The following is a 22,562-nucleotide window of genomic DNA, read 5'->3' on the forward strand; positions in this document are numbered from 1 at the left end:
TGTATTTTAAATATATTTTATTATTAATAATTATTTTACATTAAAGTAAATTTCTATTTATCTAGACGGTTCTGTCTTCTTGGGTGCATTTATTATATATAGTTTTTTTTTTTCATTCACTGAATCGCGTCGCTTGGTTGTTATCATTATTATGATAATTCCCTTCGCTTGAAACGACACCAAGGACAGTCTGAAATGATAGTGTTGGTTGAGGAGCAATAGCTAAAAGGTTTTTGGTTTTCTGCTTTCTACAATGCCGGTTCTATCTGGGTTTCGGTATTAATCGTAGCATTATTAACCACCTTCCCATTTAGCGTTATAGCGTACGTGAGTAGCCTGCAAAAAATTTGGTCGATATTTGTCAAAATCCGCCTTCTTCTCAAAGCCTGTCGCGCCCACGGGCGTATGTGTATATGTCTGTTAGATGCTTCCAGGATCTGTTTATCGGACGCGTTTGGAAGACATATGTGCACATTGAGCCCAGAGCTCATATACAGGACGTCCATCAAAGCAGCCTTCAACCAGTTATCAAAAGCACGTTTTGACGCAGAAAGCTTGTACGTTCTTAGTTAAATATATTTAGATTTGCCAATCATTGCAATTGCCCTTCTTCGATAGCTGTTAACGCATAGGTTATCGCTGGTATTCATTACTGCGACAAGTTCTGTATGTACAGGACGGGATTCCTTTAACAAAATCTATTCTGTTCCAGCGTTCATCATCATTTGCTTTACCATTTCCACGAAATTCTTCCATCATCCTGTCTTCAGTTTGCTGGCCTATCTCCTTTAGCATCACTTTCAGCCATACTTGCCTTCCAACCAGTTGCAGGAGCCTTGCAGGATGGCTTCTCCCTATCTGAATAGAAATTGCGCATAATCAAAAGAATCATCTCAGCCCTATTGATTATCACCACTATTGGACGTAAACGTACTATTATTTCATAATCAATATTTATTATTAGAAATTTAGAATTTTATTACTCTCGCTTCGTTTCCCTTGGTTGGCGCCTCGCCCAAGCAGCGTCTACTACCCTTAGATAAAGACTACACTGCGCTGAATTGATCAATTGAACCGTTCGATTTTTCCTTCTACTGGTTTATTGTATCGTACTCTCTTTTTATCGTTCAATTGTCCGCATTATTTATTCATTTTTTTTGCTCCTTTCTCGTGTCCATATCTAAATATCGCTCTATCTAGCTATTTATAGCACTCTGTGTGTTTCGTTCCTACCGTCTACTCTATATGGCGAAGCGATTCGTGTTTCGTGCCTGCACGTATGTCTTCCACGCGCGAACTTCCAACGTTCCTCTTTTATCTTCCTACGTCACCAGTTGTTTTAATTAGTGATTCATGCACAGCCATCCTTGTGGACGACACACTGTGAGTGCTTTTGACATCTACACGTACGTTTATATATATTCCTAATTTCTAGACCCCCTCCCCCCGCCTCCTCTCTGCGTGTCGTTTCACGTCAGACGCTGTTCTTGGGTATTTCTTACGGCGTTGGCTTTGTCTTTTTTTTTTTTTGCTGTCTCATTACACGCGTACGCCATTTCATATAAACAGATCATTTTTCCATGTTTTTTGTGTCTTCGCAAAGCTAGTCGTTAGTATCGCTATTGGTGTTGGCGTATATGTTGCTGTTTCATAGTCTAACTACTTATTCTACATCCTAATTTCATTTTCACTGACTTATTATTAGTTGACTCGATTTGTTTGGATTCGTGCGTTTAAAATAGCCTGTTTGTCTTCTAACCGTCTTTAAGGGCCTACGTATCGCCTCTTTGCGATATAGATGTTCCAAGCAGCTCGTGTTCACGGTCAGCTAGTCACGTCCCGTATTATCACGACTGTTCGCATCTTCTTGGCATCAGTCGCCATTATTACCATCATTCATATTATATTTAGTTTTATTTTTATTGCTAGCACTCAATAGATATATGTATATAGCTGTATATAATAATTAATCTATTACCAGCGGCGCCGCATATAAACTTGCATATTCACAATTAACTATACACAATTGGTTAAGTGGCAACGGATCCCCCGATATTGAAAAATGTGGTTCTTCCCAACTGGCCCATATGCCTTTCCGGCACGACCTCATGTTAGCTCACGAGCGACGACAAATCTACCTCAATCAGCGGTTCTTACATTCAATCCGCCTCCCCTTTTACAACAATATTCGATGGTGCATCCTTATTTCAACGTCATTGAAGGCTGCCAAAGTCCTGTCTCACCTTTGTTTTTCTGTTTAGCATCTCAAAGATCTAGCCTAATTGTCGTTTGGTCGCAATTGATTACTGCGACCTATCAAACCGATAAATACGTAATTGACATGAGTCACTCTGCACTGCAGCACTTTTATCATTACTGAAGCTTCCCTGTTGCTTTTAACCGAACCCAGATTGGCCTTAGATCTATCTTGTATCATAATAACCATGCCGATTAGATGTAATGTATGTCACCCCCATGTTCTCATCAGGTGTAACTGGTGGCTATGTCCTCATAGTGTTCGACTTGTGCTGTTCGTATTAGTTCTATTGTAAGAGGATGCAACAAATCTGTGTGGACAGTTCTCGGATGAGTCGTTTTAGCTCTGTGGCTCCTTAGTGGATATCGTCATAATTAACAAGGACGTCAAAGTTGCCGGCAAGACGGTGTTGCATAGGGGTCCGTATGGACTCGGTTGACCGTTGACATCGCCGTTCTAGCAGATCCTGTTCAGGATGCATCTTCCTCTTCGCCAGTTTCAAGGAATTCAACGTGCGTGAAGGGAAAATGTCCGGTCTTGCCACGAAGCTCACCTTCCCATTGACCATTTTTGTGCATCGCTGTCACCAAAATAATGTCGCCGATCTAAAAAAATTAACGAAATTTATGAAACACAAACATAGACATTCTTCAGCACGCATTTAGTTTCAACAGAATGAATGAATATAAATATGTACCTCTGAAAAATGTATAATTCAGACATAACTTACTAGTAGGCAATACTGGATTTTGTTATAATTTAGTGACAAATTGACGATAGGTCCTTCGCGCAGAGCTGTTATTTTTTATTATTAAAATAAGTGCTACCACAAGAATTTACAGTCATTTGCTCGGTTAAGCATTCGAATGTCGCATTATGACATGTGAGATTCGAATACATCAGCTGTGGGTCAAAAACATTTGTTGACTTATTTTTTTTTTTCAAACAACAAGTCGACCCTTTACACCCATGTCACATCATGGGTCGCGGACAAAGCCGGATTAAGAAGCGTCTTGTTCGCGCACAAGAAATGCTCACGCTCGCCAGCGGTAAGAAATATCGCTTACTCATGTAACCCTGCTTGAATAAAAGTTAAACTAATTAGCAAATCGTTCGGCTGAGAACAGATACCAAACTCAACATCGTACCCCCTGCCTTGTTACCACCAATAAAAAATGCTTTTCATCTGCAATACGCGTGCCGTTAAAAAGATACATATGCGACACCCACGTAATTGGGGCATACGGCAATTAAGGTAACTGAATGTTATCTGCGTCTTCAATGCTCCACTGCTATGGCTGACACGGATCTGATGCCGTGTTTACAGTTGATCTTCAAAGGAAGTACTCCTTCGGAGTCATTTTCGCTGGCGCTAGCACAATCGCGACCGTTTCTGTTCCCACGGCTTACCTAAGAACCGAGTCAACTGTCCGTTAGATCATTTTCAACGGAAGTCTAGATCTTGCAGTTGTGCCTTCGGCTTTGTATGCCTCGCCCGACCCGACGTAATCAGAAAGAGACAATGAAAAAAAGCTGAAGCCCCTTGAGCTGAAAAACAGATCCTTCCACTAGGGGTATTGCTCTGTACCCTCAACGTCCCCCAAGACAATCTCATTGGTCCGGGCTATGGCAAGAAGATTTGCATAGAAGCTGAGCGTGTTTTACTTCTTCCAGCTGAGTCTCCTCTTGCATGCCTCCTTTCCAGCTTCTACAAGCGACAGTTTAGCTCAGGATAGCGTAGCAGAGATTGCGTCAATTGGCAAAATATTAACAACGAGATGAGCCTATCCTGCAGATGGTAACGCACGCGGATTCCGGTACACCTTGTGACATTTTCCGACAAGTGCCATTCACGCTTTAATAACGTGGCCTATTTATCGAGGCACGTAGCAGCATTCATAAGAAGCCAGAGAACTTTGTTCAAACGTAAAATCCTGTCACCTGCTCTGGTATAGTGAAGCAAATGCTCGATAATTGTAGGCCTTGCACTCCGTTACGGCAGGGAATTATCCTAACGACCATCTACCACTCTGCTCAGCCTGAACCTTCTCCGCTACCCCCCAGTTCAAGGGTATAGCGGAGCTACAAAAATGAAGCGGTCAGGAAAAGGATGTCGGGTTTAGGGTCGACTGTCCTTTTCCGACCGACTTTCGACCGCAACGGGTCGTTTCAGATTTGCGAGCTATACTCAACAGAGATAAAACATTCATAGCGACCTTGGCTGTTTGTCCATCCACACAAGGCAGAGATAATTTTCTACAGAAAGTCGCTCGGGCCAAACAATAGATAGAGAAAGGAATTCACAATGATATAGCAGAGAGTTTCTCAATAAAGAGAATGTACTGTGCTTTTATAGCTTGAATTGCTTCGTACGATACGAGGCAGAGCCAATATCGTCTACGTCACTCCTCATACGTTTTCATCCAAAAAGCTAACGTCACGAAATTTTTTCGGACGGACGATCCAGTCATACACCGTCGATTCGCGAGTGGGCCGAATTGGCATGTTTCGCGAGAGCGAAACAGCAAAATCTTCTATCATCTTCTTACTAAGGGTCGTTCGGTAACCAAATGGCCATTCGTTAGATGAAACGGACATTAGCTCTTAAGCACTCGTTTTTTTAACCGTCCTTTTTAGGCAAACCTGCTCACTTGAACATGAAAGTCTGAAAATCATGGAACAATCGACTGAAATCAAAAAAATTTGTGAGCAGCTTTATGAAATTATACACATTTACTTTGCTCATTGTTACGCTGGAAATGCATAATGTTACTAGTAATGATTAGAGCAAATGCATTGTTAGCTTCTGGAGCTTTAGGGAAACATTCTACAAATGCTGTGTCATTTTATTTAATTTTTTCTAATTTGTACCGTAGCTTATTTTGCTTGCGAAACTAAGATCATCATCCACAACCAAATTTCACCTAATATTTTCTCTATTTACGTGTCAATCACCGAAAAAGTAAGCCACTTTATTACAAATACTTACGTCGAGACGAAGTGCCGTCTTATCGTAGGCGTTTGGGACGCGGGCCTGTTTGACGCGCGCCTTTGCGGGAAGTTTCCGTTCTTGGCTGTTGCGCTGGCCATTTAGAGTACCCCCGCTGGCTACGTTTGCGCTGCAGCCACTCGCTCCATTTATTCCTGGGAGTCCTGCTGCGTTTTGCGCTTGACCGTTATTTGCCGGCACGTTAGTGCCACTGACCTGCGGCGTCGTATAACGGATGTTACTAGAAGAGCCGTTTGGACCTGGTCCAGTTCCTATCGAAGCTCCGTTGTTCGATGGCGGTTGCGGCGGCGCTGGTGGGGTAGTCAACGGTGGAGGAAGATGTCCCGTGATGTTTCCGTTGACTACGCCCCCTGAGGCGCCCATCGGATTGCCTCCTAAGCCTCCGGCGATCAGGGCACCGTCCTCCAGCTGAGGTGATTCGACGAGAAACGACACCAGTGTACACGGGAAGAGTCGTAACGAAGGCGGGATCGAGGATTTCGTAGGATGCGCCCGGACAGCGAAGATTGATAGGTTGGACGTTGGATGCGTTTATTGATGAGAGTAGTAGGCGGTATCAGTATAAGGTTATAGGGAACGTCACACACGGGTAAATGGGTAATCGGAGAACAGGCATTGGGAACGACAATAATCACAAAAATGTTTAGTAGTATAGAGACAATGAATAATTTTTATTAACAAGAACACAAATTGTCATTGCATTAATGTTTATGGAAGAAACGCACTTTGTTGGGTTATGAGCAGTGCTGAAGGGATGAACAGTTACCGAGTAAACTGTATGTTCACGTGAATAAATTACACAACACAACCAAAGTGTTAGGGTATAAAGTTATTGTAAAGATCGTTCAAGATAATAAAAAGTATTCAAATAAAAAAAGCATCAATTTATACATTGTATCACTAAAATATAACGTACGTGACTAAGACTAAAGTATTTTTCTCGTTACGTTACATAAATTGTTGACCAATAATTTCACATCCAACGTCTGCCGCTTGTATAGCGGCTAGTCTAAACTGCCAGACAAAAAAACTAAGTGAAATATAAAAATATAATTTTTATATAAATAAATAAATTTTATATAAAGTCATGTTATGTTGAATGAAACTTACTAACGCAATCAGTCCCAAACGAGGCACTCCCAAACGGTCAACAGTCAACAAACTCCTCAACAGTCTCACACCCCAGTGCAGGTAACTTTGACAAACGTCCGGGTTTCAAAGTCGTTTCTAAACCTAACTCGATTTCCCCCCCCCCCCCACGCTACTGTCGCCGTCCGTAACTCGAGCAAGTTGTATATGCATATAACAAACAGACGAGAAAACAACGCTCAGTCGTCTTTCTTTAAAAAAAAAAAGACCATAAGACAGTTTGTTCGCTGGGCTTGTCTCCGATGCTTCGTGATTGTCATAGTGTGTTTCATGTTTACAATTTCATCATTGTATTGTCGCGTTCTATTGTATATCGGCGACGAAGGTACGAGTGATTATGCCACTGTTTTTTTTTCGCACGCATTGCAACCACCGTCGTGTTAACCATTTCTACATAAATAATGCTGTTAGTCTATTCTAATCCTTTTCGTCTTTCCTATTCGTCGACAACGTGTCATCGTCGGCTAGTATCTGGCAAACTTCGCAGGGACGAAGTTTGCTATGGAAATCACAACAATCACTGAGTATTTACGTCGTCAAGCAAAACATCGTCCTTCAATGTTGTGGTGTGGCCACTTGAAAACATTATGCGCAGATCTCCAATACAGCTACCACTATGCAGCTGGTAAGGTCTCGCAGTTGCAAGATGGTAACGGCGACTCGTAACAAGCCTCCTGATTTCAGTAAGGGTCAGAAGCAAATCCACATGAGCTCAATCCCTTCCCCGCTTCCCGACTTCCACCCGCTCCAATTTCTATTACGTCCCAGCTACAACTCAGCAGTTATGGCTCATACACACCTATTGTAAGAACATGTTTATTCAGACAAAGCATATACAGGGGACTGTAAACCCCCGTAAGCGACCAATAAACGGTGCCTCCGGCGGGGAAGGAAAGGTCCAGTATTTGCAAGCGTAGGGTGCGCCCACACACTCTTCAAGACTAGTGCTAGGAAAACGGTATCGTAATACGAGGCGCGGCCATAGAGCGTTGGCGCTTGACCGAGTCAGTCGATTACTCACGAATGTTTAAGTTGTAGTTACTAGTTTATAATAGTTCCCAGTAAGCTTTAATGCACTTATAACGAAAGTATAATAGCTTTTTATATTGATGTTTTTTTTAGTGATAAATAAGAAACGCCGTATGTGTTCAATGTAAAAATAAGGGAAGGGCCAGATACAAATATTAATGATAAAGATATTTTGATTTTACTCGTCTAAGAAGCACGTTAACACAAAAGCGTCTTACGTCATTTAGTGGGTGCTACTGAAACACGCACGAGGTTCACAAGCGCAACAGACAACATGAAAGGGTCACTACTGTATGTGGACATTCATCCAGCCATCTAAATTAGCCTTTAGTATCAATAGAAAAGCATCCGTCGGAAAAGCGCGGATCGGTGGAAGGATGATTTCCTAAGCAGCTCTGACGGAAGAATAATTCCAATCTAATCGCAGGCATAGGTGAAAACGGTTCGTGCCAGCGGCCCTTATAGGCTTTACGTTCATGACGGTAGCCACTGCTTCAAGTTTAGCTTTTTCTTCATTGGCTTTTTCTATATAGCGCTACCTCGTCGTTTTAGCTTCATCTGTTGCCCATCGCCATCTCTCTCAATGGCGTGCTAGTGAATACGTTTCGATAGGAGCGCAGCTTAACCACCTCGAGCTTGCTCGGTCAGATGACTTCCACCCGCTCCAATTTCTATTACGTCCCAGCTACAACTCAGCAGTTATGGCTCATACACACCTATTGTAAGAACATGTTTATTCAGACAAAGCATATACAGGGGACTGTAAACCCCCGTAGGCGACCAATAAATGGTGCCTCCGGCGGGAAAGGAAAGATCCAGTATTTGCAAGCTGTAGGGTGCGCCCACACACTCTTCAAGATTAGTGCTAGCAGTGATAGCTGCAATTGACTGATACCACAGCATTAACCCGGTCGGCAACTGACTCGCAGACGGCACTCATCCAGAAGCTTTGCAGGTTTAGTCGCTATCGGTGATTTCCTTAGCTCACGGGGTCCTGCCATTAGCATTACTACTGCCACTCCTATTGCTAGTGATGGTGCAATTTCTCATTCAATCCGCATTGTAATATTCGACTGGACCTCGCAAGCTTTGTACGTTCCGGTACGTTCTTCAACGTCCTCCTCACAGTTGGCCTGTTCACCTAAATTACGGACAGCATACTACTCTCAGAAACACACTTTACCGACAAAACTCCTTGTCCACTGGCACTAGCGATGGGTTTGGCCTAACCATGACTAGTTTAAGCCCCCCTGTTCGTCCACGGCTTGCCTCTCTGCACAACGTCTACCGTCAGAGCACCGTTGGATCAATGGCCTGCCCCAACGAAGCGGTTCGGTACCCTCTGACTCGTGCTACCGTTCACGGTCCCGTGAGGTGACCCTGCACTACTTCGCGATGGCTCTGTGCAAGCCAGCAAAGCGTTTTTACTCTGGTAAGTTGGTTGTACAGGGCGTGATCTGGAGGGTAACATCCTCAGCTAATTAGCAGAATATGCAGGCAGATGCCGAATAAAAATTAACGACGATAATCATAACGTGGTCCGCAGACGGAAAAACCACATTAAATATTTTTTCACTTGGAGAATTTTTTTCGAAACGATAGGAAGTGGCTACCATGTCGATGGGCCTGGCCAACGTTCCTCTGCTTGACGTTGACTGAACGCCGAATCGTTGAATCATAAGACAGTGCTAAAGCAACACTCATCGCAGTATCATTAAATCACGTACTTGGATCAAATATTATGCAATTGAAGATGAATGAACAGCGTTAACTTGAACAATCGTCTTATAAGCCTCTATATAAGTTGGTATTTTATATGCTAAGTGTTGCGGAATAGTATTCTCTAAACTGTGCCTATTCGAGCAGCTTCAGGTGTGCAGAGTATCAGCTGCGTCCTGTACATCTAGCGCGTCAAAGAAATATTTGCAGCGTGACATTGTTGATATATATGTCCTTCACGTAAGGACAAACACTGCTCGTTCTCTTGCCCCCGCAATACTAAAGAGCAAGAACGCGATGTGTATTTGACTTGCGAAAATTGGCTTCGGTATAGGTGAACAATCGAGACAAAAACTATGGAGAAAAATATGTGAGAGTATTTTCAGTTGCTTTCTTTTGGTTATCTAACATCTGCTGTTAATAGAAGAAGGAAAAGTACTTCTAATATGGAAGGGCGATTTAGTCATATACAGACATGCAGACACTCACTCTTAGCAACTGTGATTGTTAGTAAACTACTGTTGGAATAACGGTACCACCGAGGAAGTTAGTTAAAAGGAAAGCTGAAAGATGAAATGAAAGAAACATTAATTTAATCTAAAGGAAACAAAGAAGAGGTGAAAGATACAGAAGAAACAGATATGGGAGACGTCAGCGAAAAGAGTAAACAGAATGCAAACTGTGTAGACAATAATATTGTACATTGATAAGAAAATGATAGATCGTCTTTAAATGGGTTACGTTGGACGGTTTTTTATATTTACCGTAACTGATATTTTGCGCTCCCCGGACACATTACAATCCGCATCTTGCCCCTGTTTTTAATATTTAATACTGAATGCCACTTTTGGCAACAAAGAAAATTGCAATGGTGTTCGGTATCTCAGTCAGTTGCACTACCCTTTAGCAGAAGATATGCCCTACTAGGTGAAGCTACAGTTTCCGGCACAGATATAGACAGCAAACGAAGTATCGCAAAAGGCAAACGTTCACCTATACAGTGTCGATAAAGTAGGGAGAACATGAAAACAGAAGTAAGCCCAGAAATAAGTCAACAAAATGAAATATTACGTCAGCCGAAAAATGAGCATCATGTGATGTCGCCCACTGATGGCTCTTCGGACCTGGCCCTTTTAAGCAACTGGATAAATGACAAAAAAGAAGCGGGAATTGCGAACTCCGAAGACCAGCTTATTGTTTGCTTCGAACAAGGGCACCGAAGCTGACAAATGCGCGAAGTTGACATAAAAGGCAAGGTCAAGACCATCAATGATTTATTTTACCATTGCCTCGATGATTGCTAAAGAAGGCTGCATTCTAGATTACAGCCGTCTTAATTTCGGTGAAATATACCACTAAAATAATGATCACTATGAACACAATTTTCAAATCACGTGAATTAAGGATCTTTCGATATACCCTGCACAACATGTGTTTTTCTATAATTATTGCTACAACGCCTTACTCGACCACATGCTGAAAGCAAAAGAAGCTCCTTCTGAACCTTTCCCATGGCTTGCCACGTAATGCCTCGAGAAAGGTGTGCTTCTAAAAACATGATTTCATCGTCATGATGCCTTGCTCCGTATCCTTTCTATCCAGTGGCAGGCAACGAATTCACATATATGAGTGGCTCTATTGACCTACCGGAGTGCTTCCGTACGAACCGTTTCTTCCCTCTGTCCAATGATCGATCTTACTGAACCGTTAAATTGATCAGAAAGATGAACAAACAGCTACAATAGCACTAACTTCCCTTTTTTTTTTTAAAAAAACTTTTTCTCGTTTTACTGTTGTCGCAAGTACAATGGGTGCAACAGCAAAAAAAAAATCAATAATTTCAACTGATATATGTATTACGATTAGTGGCGCTGCTTTATCTGACCGATGGTGGGGGGATGAGTCGACCGAAGGCCGACTCAGTCCACATGCGTTACTGTCAAGTCGGCCGAGGCCCGCCTCGAATCCTCAAAGAAGGACCAATCTAGTATGGTTTCTTGCTTTTCGTGTCAATTTCTTACCTTCTCGATGTAATTAACGGGTATCTGGCCCGTCTGTCCAAGAGAGTTTCTTGCTGTCCACCACTGGTCTTCGTCCTTTGAAATGACCGTCAATACTTCACCCTTTCGGAACGGAAGATCGTCCGTATCACCCTATAGGCACAGATATTAGCAGTCCATAAATTAAGTAGAACCGTGTTATTATATTCTAGACATGAGCTTCCTTTATGATAAGAACGGCGTAATACACAATGGACAATTATCACATTTATACGCAGCGGCAGGATAACTGAGAAAATATGAATAAAAGAAAAGGAAATGATGTAGAAGGATGTAATTAAAGAAAAAAAAAAGAACAATTTACTTACACATAATAAATTTAAAGGCGCACTGCTCAGAAAGCAATATCAGCTACAACAAACGAAATATGTGGTCATTTCTGAACATTATTAAAGGCACATACGCAACGTTTCCACGCACACTCCCACAAAACAATTCCGTTATATACATATATTCTATTGTTCAGAGAAAAAAAATCGGATACCTTCTAATAAAACGTAGCTATTTGAAGCGAAACAATAATTATAGCTTCTTTTCGCAAAAATCTAAATTGAGTTAAAAGAAAAATTTGTGTCACCATAGGGGCAAATGTGTTGCAATAAACAAAGCACAACCAGCAATTATAATTCCAACGTTCAATAAGAATTTTCTGTAATACACTCACGACTAAATCTAATGCCCATCGTTATTCGACACTCCTTTCCGATATACCTTACACAAGTATCAGCTGAAATTAGAACAATTGAAAAGAAACGAAGACCTTTTTTTCAACTTGAGTACACTTGAAACTTCCTGGAATTTGCTTAACGCATTCTCCGTGGGCATAACGTATGAAGCGTTGACAGACTCAAGCAAAACGCTGATGAATAGTTCCTCCTTTTTCTTAGCTTTACCTAAGATACTCACGCTGCCATTGAAGTCGAATCGTGCGCGGACCCTCTCTGCAGCTTCTCTAGGTTTCGCTGCTGGCCGTATCAGGGGCGCTGTGTCGAGGTAATGGCTACGGTAAAAGTGTAGCAGGGCCGGCATATCAGGGAACATCTGCTCGCCAATTTTGAAACGGGTCTGAACTCCTTGCGAAACTTTGTGGATGATGTAGTGTGATACTCGGGTCTCCTCGCTAGTCCGAGTAGCGTTTTCGATAGGAGTATTGATGAAAGCAGATCATAGTAAAACGGTAAAAAAAAATTCAGTTAACTCTAGTATTAGAGCAACAGTCAAATACAGATGATAGATATAATGATGATCTATTATGTCATCCGAACGGTACTGAACGAACAATGAGGATAGGTGATTCTTCGATTGCATCTGAGAATGGTGTCGGTCCTATGCAGCATTTTAAGACCACGTAACAAGATGTTTATACCGTATCAATATATGTGTATCCTTATGCCTATTTATGTGGGCAATGACAATAGGGGGTATGAAACAGCTATGAAAATGGGTGGTAAAATTCAGCAGTATCTTATTTAGAGTGTTGAATGAGTGCGATAATAATAATTAGTGATGACAACAGTAATATTATTAATATTTTAGTTGCTGGGTCTTCAAGCGTTCAGCAAGGCGTCAGCTTCATTACCGATCCAGTGATAGCCCCATCGTACTTAAGCAGTTCCTCAAAGAACCCACAGCTTTTTTTTAGACGCTTTGCAACATTGTACGCAGTAGTACTCTGCGAAGCTTCGAATGAAGAGTTTCTTTAATCTCTGCCACCGAACAAACATCCTTAAAACATGCACCATTCGCATTGCACATTTGCAAGGATTAGGCCAACGTTAGTTACCCCGCTACTCCTTAAATTTGATCTATAGTGCTCATAAGGATATAATATATATATTTCTATAAGTAAAAAGGGCCTATAAGCTATAAGATTCTTTGTCCGTACTTTGTCCGGCCGCGTTCTTACTCCCCGCCCCCCACGTAAGCAATGGCATGGCATGTTGTCATAACCCTCGTCAGAACGTTATTATTACTATCAGTGGCGTAACAACAACGATAGTGACCTTTGATCATCATAGTTACTAAGTCAAGGTCATCAAATACAGACTGCCGAAATTTTGTTTCAAAATCACACATAAAAACTCATACAAAATATAACTGTGATATAAAACGTGCTCAAACGCCATAATACAATAATTCAGAGAAATTTACAAATTGTTGTATGGCAGTGGCACCAACGTAATGTGGTACTTTACGTCCTCCGTATCGAGCAAATCTTATATTGACGCCTGACAGAAGAAGCGTAGCGACAAATAATAAAAATCTCATCAGACTTAAATGAGGCATTTCGCGTACGACTTCATACAGGAAAGAACGGTGAGCCAACAGCAGAGCTCACCAACTAATCTCTCAGTTCCAAACTGTCCCCATTTGGCCCCCTACAAAAGACGTGGCTATATTTATTATCTAACTAGTCGCATTGGTGGAAGGGATGAACTGTGTTGATCATCACCTTAGACGCACTATGTAACCGCAAAGCCCCGTACGATACGCTTATGGAACGCACGAATGAGCGTCGAATTTGCCCACATCATCACCGTTGTCGGTTCGCTGATAATAGTTAACAAAAACATTTCAAATTTACAAATCCTATCCGTTTTCTTTCAAGTCAGACACATAACAACGAAAACTGTTGTCGTTTGATCTGCGCCCCTATAAGTTTTATCCGTTTTTACGATCCAGTGCTATAGGCAAAATCTACTATTTGTGAGAAATGAGGATGGTATACTTACCGAACGCATAGGACGAGGTCTCCTTGAATGGTGTTCGAGTTTCGCACGAGAAATACTCCTGGCTCTGATTCGCGTTGTAGAAGTTCGATTGCTTCCTGTCGAGACATTGGCCCGAAGAACCAACTAAACACAGATGGAAAAAAAAATAAAAGGAGGCACAATTATACTTCTAATTCATATCGACTCTTGGATCATATATAGGGTTCTAATTTAGCGTCTAATTTGAAGAGCATTTTCATTAGTTACAATTCTTTTTCATCTTTTCATAACCCTGAAACTCCCCAGAACCTAGAAGATGTTCTGTTAACAGAGATGTTTTCCCAAGGACACCCAAAAGAATCTTCTTTAGAAGCTCGAGGGTCTGCACAACTGCACAGTTAAGACGCTTGTCCACGTTTTCGTCCCCTAACAAATACCAGAGCCTACCAGGGTTAGCGTAATAACACTATCGGAGCATTGTCAAAATTACATCAGTCAAAACAAGTTTATCATAGCAATCACTAAAAGCAATCCTAGTAAATTCGAGCAATTAGAATCTGGCTGCCTCTGTGCCAATAAATGAGCTGTATGGTATTATGGGAGCCACGATAGGCTGGTAAAAGACATGCTTGAGTTTTGATAACTGCTGAGTCTCGGCAGAAGCATATCTTCCGCTATTTTAGAAATCTCTATCGTGACTAAAAGGAAAATTCGTCGAGGGAAGAAATAAAAAGGGAACAGAATCCGTGTAAAAGTCGATATATTTCGATACGATGGCAAGATATGAACTTTTTTTTTGTCAGTGTTATATTTAGGTCCTGCATAAACACAGCTTAAAGTTTTTGACGCACTGGTGCTTCTCTCACGGTCTGCTCAATTCCTAGGTATTTTGGCTTATGTTAACATCAGCCATTTTTGCGCTAATAATATTGGCCAAACAATCCATTAGACTAGCCGTCAACTAATGGCTTGGGTCGATTTAAGCATTAAAGCTAATGTGAAGCTGAATTGGTTTTCAAGGTACAAGTAAGATTGAGAAAAATAACTTCATATTACGAAGTTATTTTTGCTTACGTATTATAAAAAAAATCTCATGATCCTCTTTTGAGCAGCTAATACGAACGTGAACTTTTAAAAAAACTGACGATTCTATCAGGCATATATCAGACAGTATTCATTCTCGTTCCACAAACTAATAATAATAATAATAGTTCTTAGGATACCCTCTCCTCCAACAAGGTTCATCCGACAAATAGCATCAGGCTAAATCCGCGCGAACCCAGTGCACTACAGAGAAGTTAGTGCCTAAGACGTATCTAATGTGTTTCGCAATAGCCCTCCTGAAGTCGCTACCGACCCAGCTGAAGTTGTAATGGCCATTCCGTTGAAGCAATCGCGGTCGTTGGCTTCGGCTTTTCTTTGTAAAAGTGTTTTCTGCTTGTCGAAATCGTGACCGATTCGTATTTAACTGCTGTATTTATTAAGGAAGATACGTATATATACAGTTTAAGCAAGAACTGCTTGCACTTACAGACACACAGTTAGCCGTAACGATTTAAGAGACGGCAGAGAGCCAGTGGCGAGTTCTCTAACGTACCATTGCGCCATTGAAACAAATTGCTTCGTGTTCTTTTCAGTTCTTCTGAAACAGCTTACTTAACGTGTTTTCTTTGGTCATCTGCGATGAGCAAAATGTCGTTCTCATTCTTTGATCTATTATTATTAGCACTGGCAAAACGACTGCACACATCGTTTTTCTAATCAAAGCTGACAACTTTGATCCGATTGAATCCGGAGCGTTTAAGTATTAGATGAACAGACATCCTAAGCACAGATGGCTTCTAGATACCGCGACAGTGTGGGGCAATGCTGCCCAGGTGCTAATGGGCGCCTGGACTGTTGGTACTGGGATACAATAGCAATATTTAGTAGCCTTAAACTATTTGAACCGACGAGACGCAATGAATAATGTCGAAGCATTGTTAACAGTTTACCCACAACGATTCAGACAAGTCGTATTTGGACGCGACTGAAACCCCGTGTTTTTGCGTGACAGGTTGTTAAATTTTTAAATTAGTTACAACCGGCAATATCTAACGGCAATCATCAAGGTAAAAACTCTTCACTAGAGAGGCAAAGCTCGATCAATGAAACGATTTCTTTACCTTCGTACAGGTAGCGTAAGACAAAATCTAAGTGTCTCTTTATTATTATTCAAGAAGCTAGAGCTGTGTAGCATTGGTTATTATTAATTGTTTGCACATAAGTAGAAGAACTTGTGTCTGTGCTTGGTTTGTTTAATTCATGCCAATATACAAAATATCCTTAAATGCGCTAAAATTGTCTCCCACTTCATTTCTTTTTGTTAAAAAATTGAACGATGATAAGTGAAGGATGAATAAGTTCATTTTCAACTTACCTCAGCTACTAACCGCATCGAGTATCTCTATTACAATAGACTACAATACACAATCTACATACAGTGTTACATATGGTAGAGCAATGACCATGACAATGTAGCTCCTCATCTGAATAACCTGTAGGAGTGAGCGGCCTCTACTTAAATCCTATGTCACGCCATCTTTGTTTCGTAGCTAGGTTTCGGCGTGCAGCATTTCACAGATACCCACGCGCAGACGGACAGACCGGACTTCAGCGAAGCACACGACACTGTGATTGATTTCTTTCACTGGCTATTTGAGTCGAAGTTCTGCTCAACAACAACGCCTAAGCATTTAACAATTATTTTCAACGCTGAGAAGCGTACACGTCCCTCAAGTCCATCACTAAGAAATCACCTAAAGAAGATGACGCGCTGCTTTACCGTCGCAACGAATAACGAAAATTCCAACGAATCAAATTGACAGCTGGCGCGTGCTTAAGCACACACCCAATACTACACGTTGCTAATCTTCCTCGTGCCTAATTAAGGGACGCTAGGCCATCAAATCTCTTGAGATGGCTGTTGTCGCTGTCACAGAAGTACCTTGCCATCATAAATACCGCGGGTACAGGGGGAATTTCATTGTTCACTGACGAACGCAGTCTAGAGATGAGAGACGGATGAACGCGAAGAGGGTAATAAGCAATGAAGTTACACAAATATGTTAGACCTAAATAATCAACCAGTGACCCGTTCTTCGTATAGTGCCCTGTTTTTGTAACCTAACCGCCTTTCATACTAGTCTCACACTCGTACCTCAGTTAAACCCCACTACTTGGTTTACGATGATAAAACTTGCCCGAAGTGAAAGTGGAAATAGCACCAAGTATGAAAAGAGGTGTTCTCAAAAGTCGGAACAGCTCTTGACCCCAATAACAGTCGAAACAAATCAAAGATAGACATGGATGACTGGCAGCGGCAATACGGGGCCCGTAGCGAATGCTCGGTCGTCTAGCGTACAGTTCATGAACATCTCCAGCAGCTCTTCCAGCCTGTACTGTTTCACGCGCATCCCGTACCTCGACGATAGCAGACGTACGATAATAGATGTGTTGCGGAACGCTTATATAGCAAAGTCACTAAATAAAAGACTAAATTACGCAGGTTCAATGCAACATGTCAGTGGCCAAAAGCCAGGCTTTCTGTACGTGCCTTTTGCGTGCCGCGCCGAAACACACATGCACCTTTGTGTACGCAAACGTACACACGATTGCACTAGGGGCAAATTAATTTTCGTATCGCTGTGTCACACAGAATCATTGCGTTTAACAATCTACCACAATGATTCTGTGTGTGTGTGTGTGTGTGTATACCAATTCTTAAACTGTGTAACTCTTTTAGCAACACAAATACACAAGTAATGTATTGAAACAATTGAGGTATAAAGGCGAGCTTAGGATAATTAAGCTTGTAGCAATATGCTCTTGAGCTTCATCACTGAGCCAAGGTTGTTAGACTTCCATACGATCAGCCATTAGACCTGAATGAATTGATGTTTATAACCGAGAATTTTTTTTCGTTGCGACCTGCTTATATATGCGCAAATTCACCGCAAATATCATAAAAATTCTATCTGTTATTGTTATTATTATTATAAAAAGCAGGATAATTGTAAAAAAATGGAGAAGCGAAATAAACCGGATTCGCTTATGTTTAACTATTATTATTATATTATTGTGTTATTTCACAAATTTACTTTGACGATACGTGACTGAGTAAAAAAGTAGTTGCAACCTGTGCTGGTATGGTCAAGAGTTTGTCGTATAATCTTTTTTCATAGATAACATAACCAGTGCCACAGAGACACTAATAGAAATAAAACACATTTCACACTGGAACCCAGATAATGCAGGGCAAAGTAAGCCCCCACCCGAAAAGCGTCAAACCACAGAAGTTATAGCTGTCCAATGTCATTGGCCTTCAAACTTTTCATCTAAAAAAACAACATTATGGGGTACAGCATCAGAAAACCTGGTCGATAAACAAATGACTGGGTATGACCGCGACAGCATCCATTCTACCAAATTTGTTCTTAAAGGAACTCCAGTAGCGACATTGCCTGATCAAAATTCCGAAGCTTTTGCTTCGAAGGTATTATGCACGTCTGTTTTTTTTTTTGGAAAATATTATATAACTGTGAGAATACCTATGTTTCCGTCGTAGCGTGTACGAATTTGACATCAGAGTCAACTATGTCTGTCCATACAGCTCCACGATAACGTCACTACTGGTAAGAATAGTAGTGGGTGGGGGTATTGTTTGTTACCGCCGTGAATCTCTTAGCATCCATTGTTAATCGTTGAATTTTCGTAAACGATCTATTACAGGCCTGCTTCAGATAAACTGTTATGCATAAGCACAGTTGCGAGTATTTCATGCCCATTTTTTCTTATCTATTTGCATTGTACTACTTGTCACTCGAATAAATTTATGTACTTCTGTCTAGAAGCACTCGTACTCACTGTGTAAGGCGCCGTCCTGGTGCCATTGGTCGGACAGTCATATTGCAACAATTTAAATAAGGCTTCGAGTATCTAAGCGGCTCTTAGGCGATCTCGTATTTTTATTATTTTCATTGTATTTTTGACTGCTCTCAGGGTAAAAGCTACACTTTTTTTATAAGGTGAAGGCTGTACGGTGTTCCGAACGGCCGTTACCAATTAACTGTTCTGAGACTACTCATTGCCAAACGTCCTTGAACCGACCCGAGTGGGCCGTGGCCAAAAAACCCAATCTAGCAAAGTGCCAAGATGGAGTGGGTTACCTCGCCCTTTACTACCAGCTGCACGACTCATTCCAAGTGGATTTAAGGAACGCCTTTGAAAATGATATATAAGCGAGTGTTTTGTTAAAAAAATTGAGACAGTTAATAGACTAATACAAAAGGCCCACAAGCACATTGTATAAATGTACCAGAAGCTATCCTATTACGGGCGAGACAAATCTGGTTGAGCCCTGGTGAGTATAAAATAATAAGGCTGAACAATTTATCTATACCGCCAGCAGTCATCCGTCTGTTTGCCGAGTCCAAACGGACCTTTAATATAACTATATTAAGCTAATTCTTTATGGATCGTAAGGGTTATCCTGAAAAAATGCACGTGCATATCATAGTAAACTGTGTTACGATATATACACGTCATAACTTTCAGGTAAAAGCTGACTATTATATCATAGGTATAGGTAGCCTTTTACCTCTATATAAATAAAATAAAAAGCGTTTAATAGAAAATAGGGGTAAGCGATATAGTTGCTGCTAAGACTACTATTCCTGATTTATTTGCAAATCTTATAGGTCTCGGGCAGAATCTGCACACGCTATAAAGATGTGCTCCTTTATAAGATTATTAACCGTATATTCAAAGCAATACTGCTGGATCAATCATTCCATTTTTTCTGGCGAGTGCCTTTTTATTTAAGGAGCAGGTACAGAAGGTTCAACGAAAACTGACGTGGACGAAGCTGCCCATTTGATGTTGCGTTGAATACCACTTGCTTCTGTCTATGTAGGTCAATCGCCATATATTGTTTGGGTGCTTTTTCAGCTCCGTAAGCTTCACATAACCAAAACATGGGAGAAGACCACGAGCAAACGTGGTGTGGCCGTTGTGTCATGGAAGAGGGCTTCTAGCTTCAATAAATTCAATACGGACAAAATGTGTCTGGATTATATCTTCCAGGCTAAAAAACGATATACCATTATTATGTTTTCGTCCGCAAATCATGGCGAGTTAAACTACAAAGGGATGGTCAGGCAGCCAAGGAATTGCATTATAAATAATTTAGCTTTTCGATGTATAGTTACAAAGTGTAACATGTACTCGACGTACAACATTCCAAAAGGCCGGAATCCTAGCAGGACTTTTGTGACTGCTTCACTTGGGATAAAGAAGAACATACAACCATATTGAGAAAAGCTTGCATCTGATCCTGAGTCCTCTAAGATAGCATCTTTTTTTTTTGTCTTTAGATGCATCCTCGGCATAGACTCCGAGCTTCTTATGCTTGACCTTCTACCAGCATCAGCAGCAGCAGAAGTTCATCCTCCCGAGTTCCCAAATCCTATCTGCACAAATGCTATGTGGAGAACTGAGCCGACTTCTCTGCGCACGTCCCTCTCCTTTGAATTAAGTACTATTTCTTTCGCTCTACTTGCCTCAATTTCTGAGTGGACAATGCTTAAAACAGGTCAGCTATCAGGAGGTTACGACGGGGACAATTCGGGTTTTGTTAGAGCCACCGATATTAAACCCGGCCGTAAGAGCTATTAGGTGCCGTCGCAGTGCTGCCACGACGCGTTGGCCGACTGACCTATTGATGTCCTAGCAATCTGAGTAGCAACTGCAGAATCACAAGCACGCCTGGAACCACGTTAAGCCCTAGAGTTCCTAACTTGAGACCCTAACAGAATGAGGTCATCAATATAACCTCACTCTGTGAGATCCATATTTTCCTCCAGTAGATGCAGGGTTATTAAAAGTAATATTACTCGAGTGCTTGGGCTACCCTCACCCTTGTTTTGGGGCTCATCTCGAGAAAAACTGCAGGAAGGCGGAAGTGCTCAGGAACTGGCTCAAGCCCGCTTTCAGCCGACACTTCGTTTGCCTAATCCCTGTTGCAGGTCGTCCATTTTACTTCCTACCGTTTACATGGCTGATCCTGCACTTACGTCACAGCAGGCAGCCACTTGGAAACGTCTATGAACCGCTACGATCACTAGTTTAGTTCTTTTTTTGTGGCACCTACAAGAAACAACAAAGTGTTAACAACAACAAAACGTCACGCTAACGCCCAAGTCATTGTCGACATCACAACATCTTAGATAGCATTACCGTGCGTAGTAATTATAGTTGTAGTCGGCGTAATATCCCTTTCCGCAGCATAAAATACGTAAGAAGAAATGACAAATGGTATCAAACAAAAAACGTCGTATATTATACATTTAAATTAGTCCGCACTTTCATTTTTGGAAACGTTCTTTTCTTCAGACAGACAATGCTGCAATGTTGCACTTTTAAGCGCATAATATTGTAGTATAACCTCCATTCCTATATAGATGTTTCTACTGTATATTTGTTCAGGATATATCTGTTGCATCCTCTATAACCGTATCAAGTAGGATCTCTCTGCCTCGAGAAATACAGAAAGAGGAAAAAGGCAATAAAGAGTAGCGTCCAAAGAGTCCTCCTATTCACATCCTTTCTCCAAACGGCACCAGACCCTGAAACTGCCCTTCCACAAAGCTCTCTGGCTCGAACAATAGGGACAAGACTCAACAGTACCCTACATAGATTAAGCACAACGGTACCATTGTTGGACGCTATGCGAAAGCAGAGCGAAATTTAAGGACAACGTCACAACTATGAATGGACCAAGGATGAACAGGTCTCAGACCAACTAGTTTGGTCATTCCTTCTCCTGCTTTTTCTGACTGGCAACGAATTGTTTTGAATCAGGGGCTCAAGCAAAATCGGTAAGCATGTCGCACATCGGGGTCGGCCCTGCTGAATACATTTCGTGTACTCAGTTAGGATCCGACCCGATGCCCCTAGAGTATAACTTAACTGGTAGCCCATCACGCAGCAGCCATCACTAACGTGGCCGACGCCACCACTAGCATGGATGCGGCTCGCGTAATGCAGGCACCCCAAGGACCCACCACACGGTGCCACGTTCATCTAGCGAGATGTACGCGCGAAGGAGGTGGTACAGCGCGAGAAGAAAGGGAAAAGGCGGAAGAACAAATGGGTGCTTGCGATCATTACCCGCTGTAAGGTGAAGAGGGGTTGGCAGGCATTACAGCTACGAAAAGGTATCCTCCACGTTTCAAGCAGTTCGTTGTGTTCTGCTGCAAAACTTCAGCCAATCTACCAGAATAACACCGTATGTCTTTTACGTCTTCTTCCTCCTAGATGTTTAGACCTCGTCCGATTCGGTGATAACGGCTTATACACGAACAGTGCATCCGAGGCTGCCTCTCCTCATCGTCCTGTACAACGATCCCGTAGCGTACGGAAATGCGCGTCTTAGTAAAAAACTACAAAATTAAGTAGAACTACCGTGAGTGACTCAAACTAGAGTCCTTCCGAGCCGCTTGCTGAGCTGGCCTACTACAGAGATGCGTTTCCAAGGTGACATGTCGAGCAACTCTTTCTAGGTTTCTCGTGTTGCCTTAAACAAATAG

At 41.7% G+C, this 22,562-nt stretch overlaps 1 protein-coding gene across 4 annotated transcripts in view; it reads right to left on the reverse strand.

Moving 5' to 3' along the window:
- The window catches only part of Crk (Crk proto-oncogene, adaptor protein), an 83,141-nt gene continuing 60,579 nt past the window's right edge, over positions 1 to 22,562 (reverse strand). For 3 of the 4 annotated variants that reach the window (XM_022850144.2, XM_022850145.2, XM_086972364.1), the window contains 5 exons: positions 13,957 to 14,079; positions 12,131 to 12,344; positions 11,186 to 11,317; positions 5,247 to 5,675; positions 1 to 2,862 (listed from right to left, as the gene is read on the reverse strand). In XM_022850144.2, coding sequence (XP_022705879.1) covers positions 2,728 to 2,862; positions 5,247 to 5,675; positions 11,186 to 11,317; positions 12,131 to 12,344; positions 13,957 to 14,079 — 1,033 coding nt within the window. In that variant the 3' untranslated portion in view covers positions 1 to 2,727. The remainder of the gene's footprint in view (positions 2,863 to 5,246; positions 5,676 to 11,185; positions 11,318 to 12,130; positions 12,345 to 13,956; positions 14,080 to 22,562) is intronic. The other variant, XR_015314853.1, reaches the window with a different exon arrangement.

The sequence above is a fragment of the Varroa jacobsoni genome, unplaced genomic scaffold, assembly GCF_002532875.2.
Source record: "Varroa jacobsoni isolate VJ856 unplaced genomic scaffold, vjacob_1.0 scaffold_1445, whole genome shotgun sequence".
Classification (NCBI taxonomy): domain Eukaryota; kingdom Metazoa; phylum Arthropoda; class Arachnida; order Mesostigmata; family Varroidae; genus Varroa; species Varroa jacobsoni.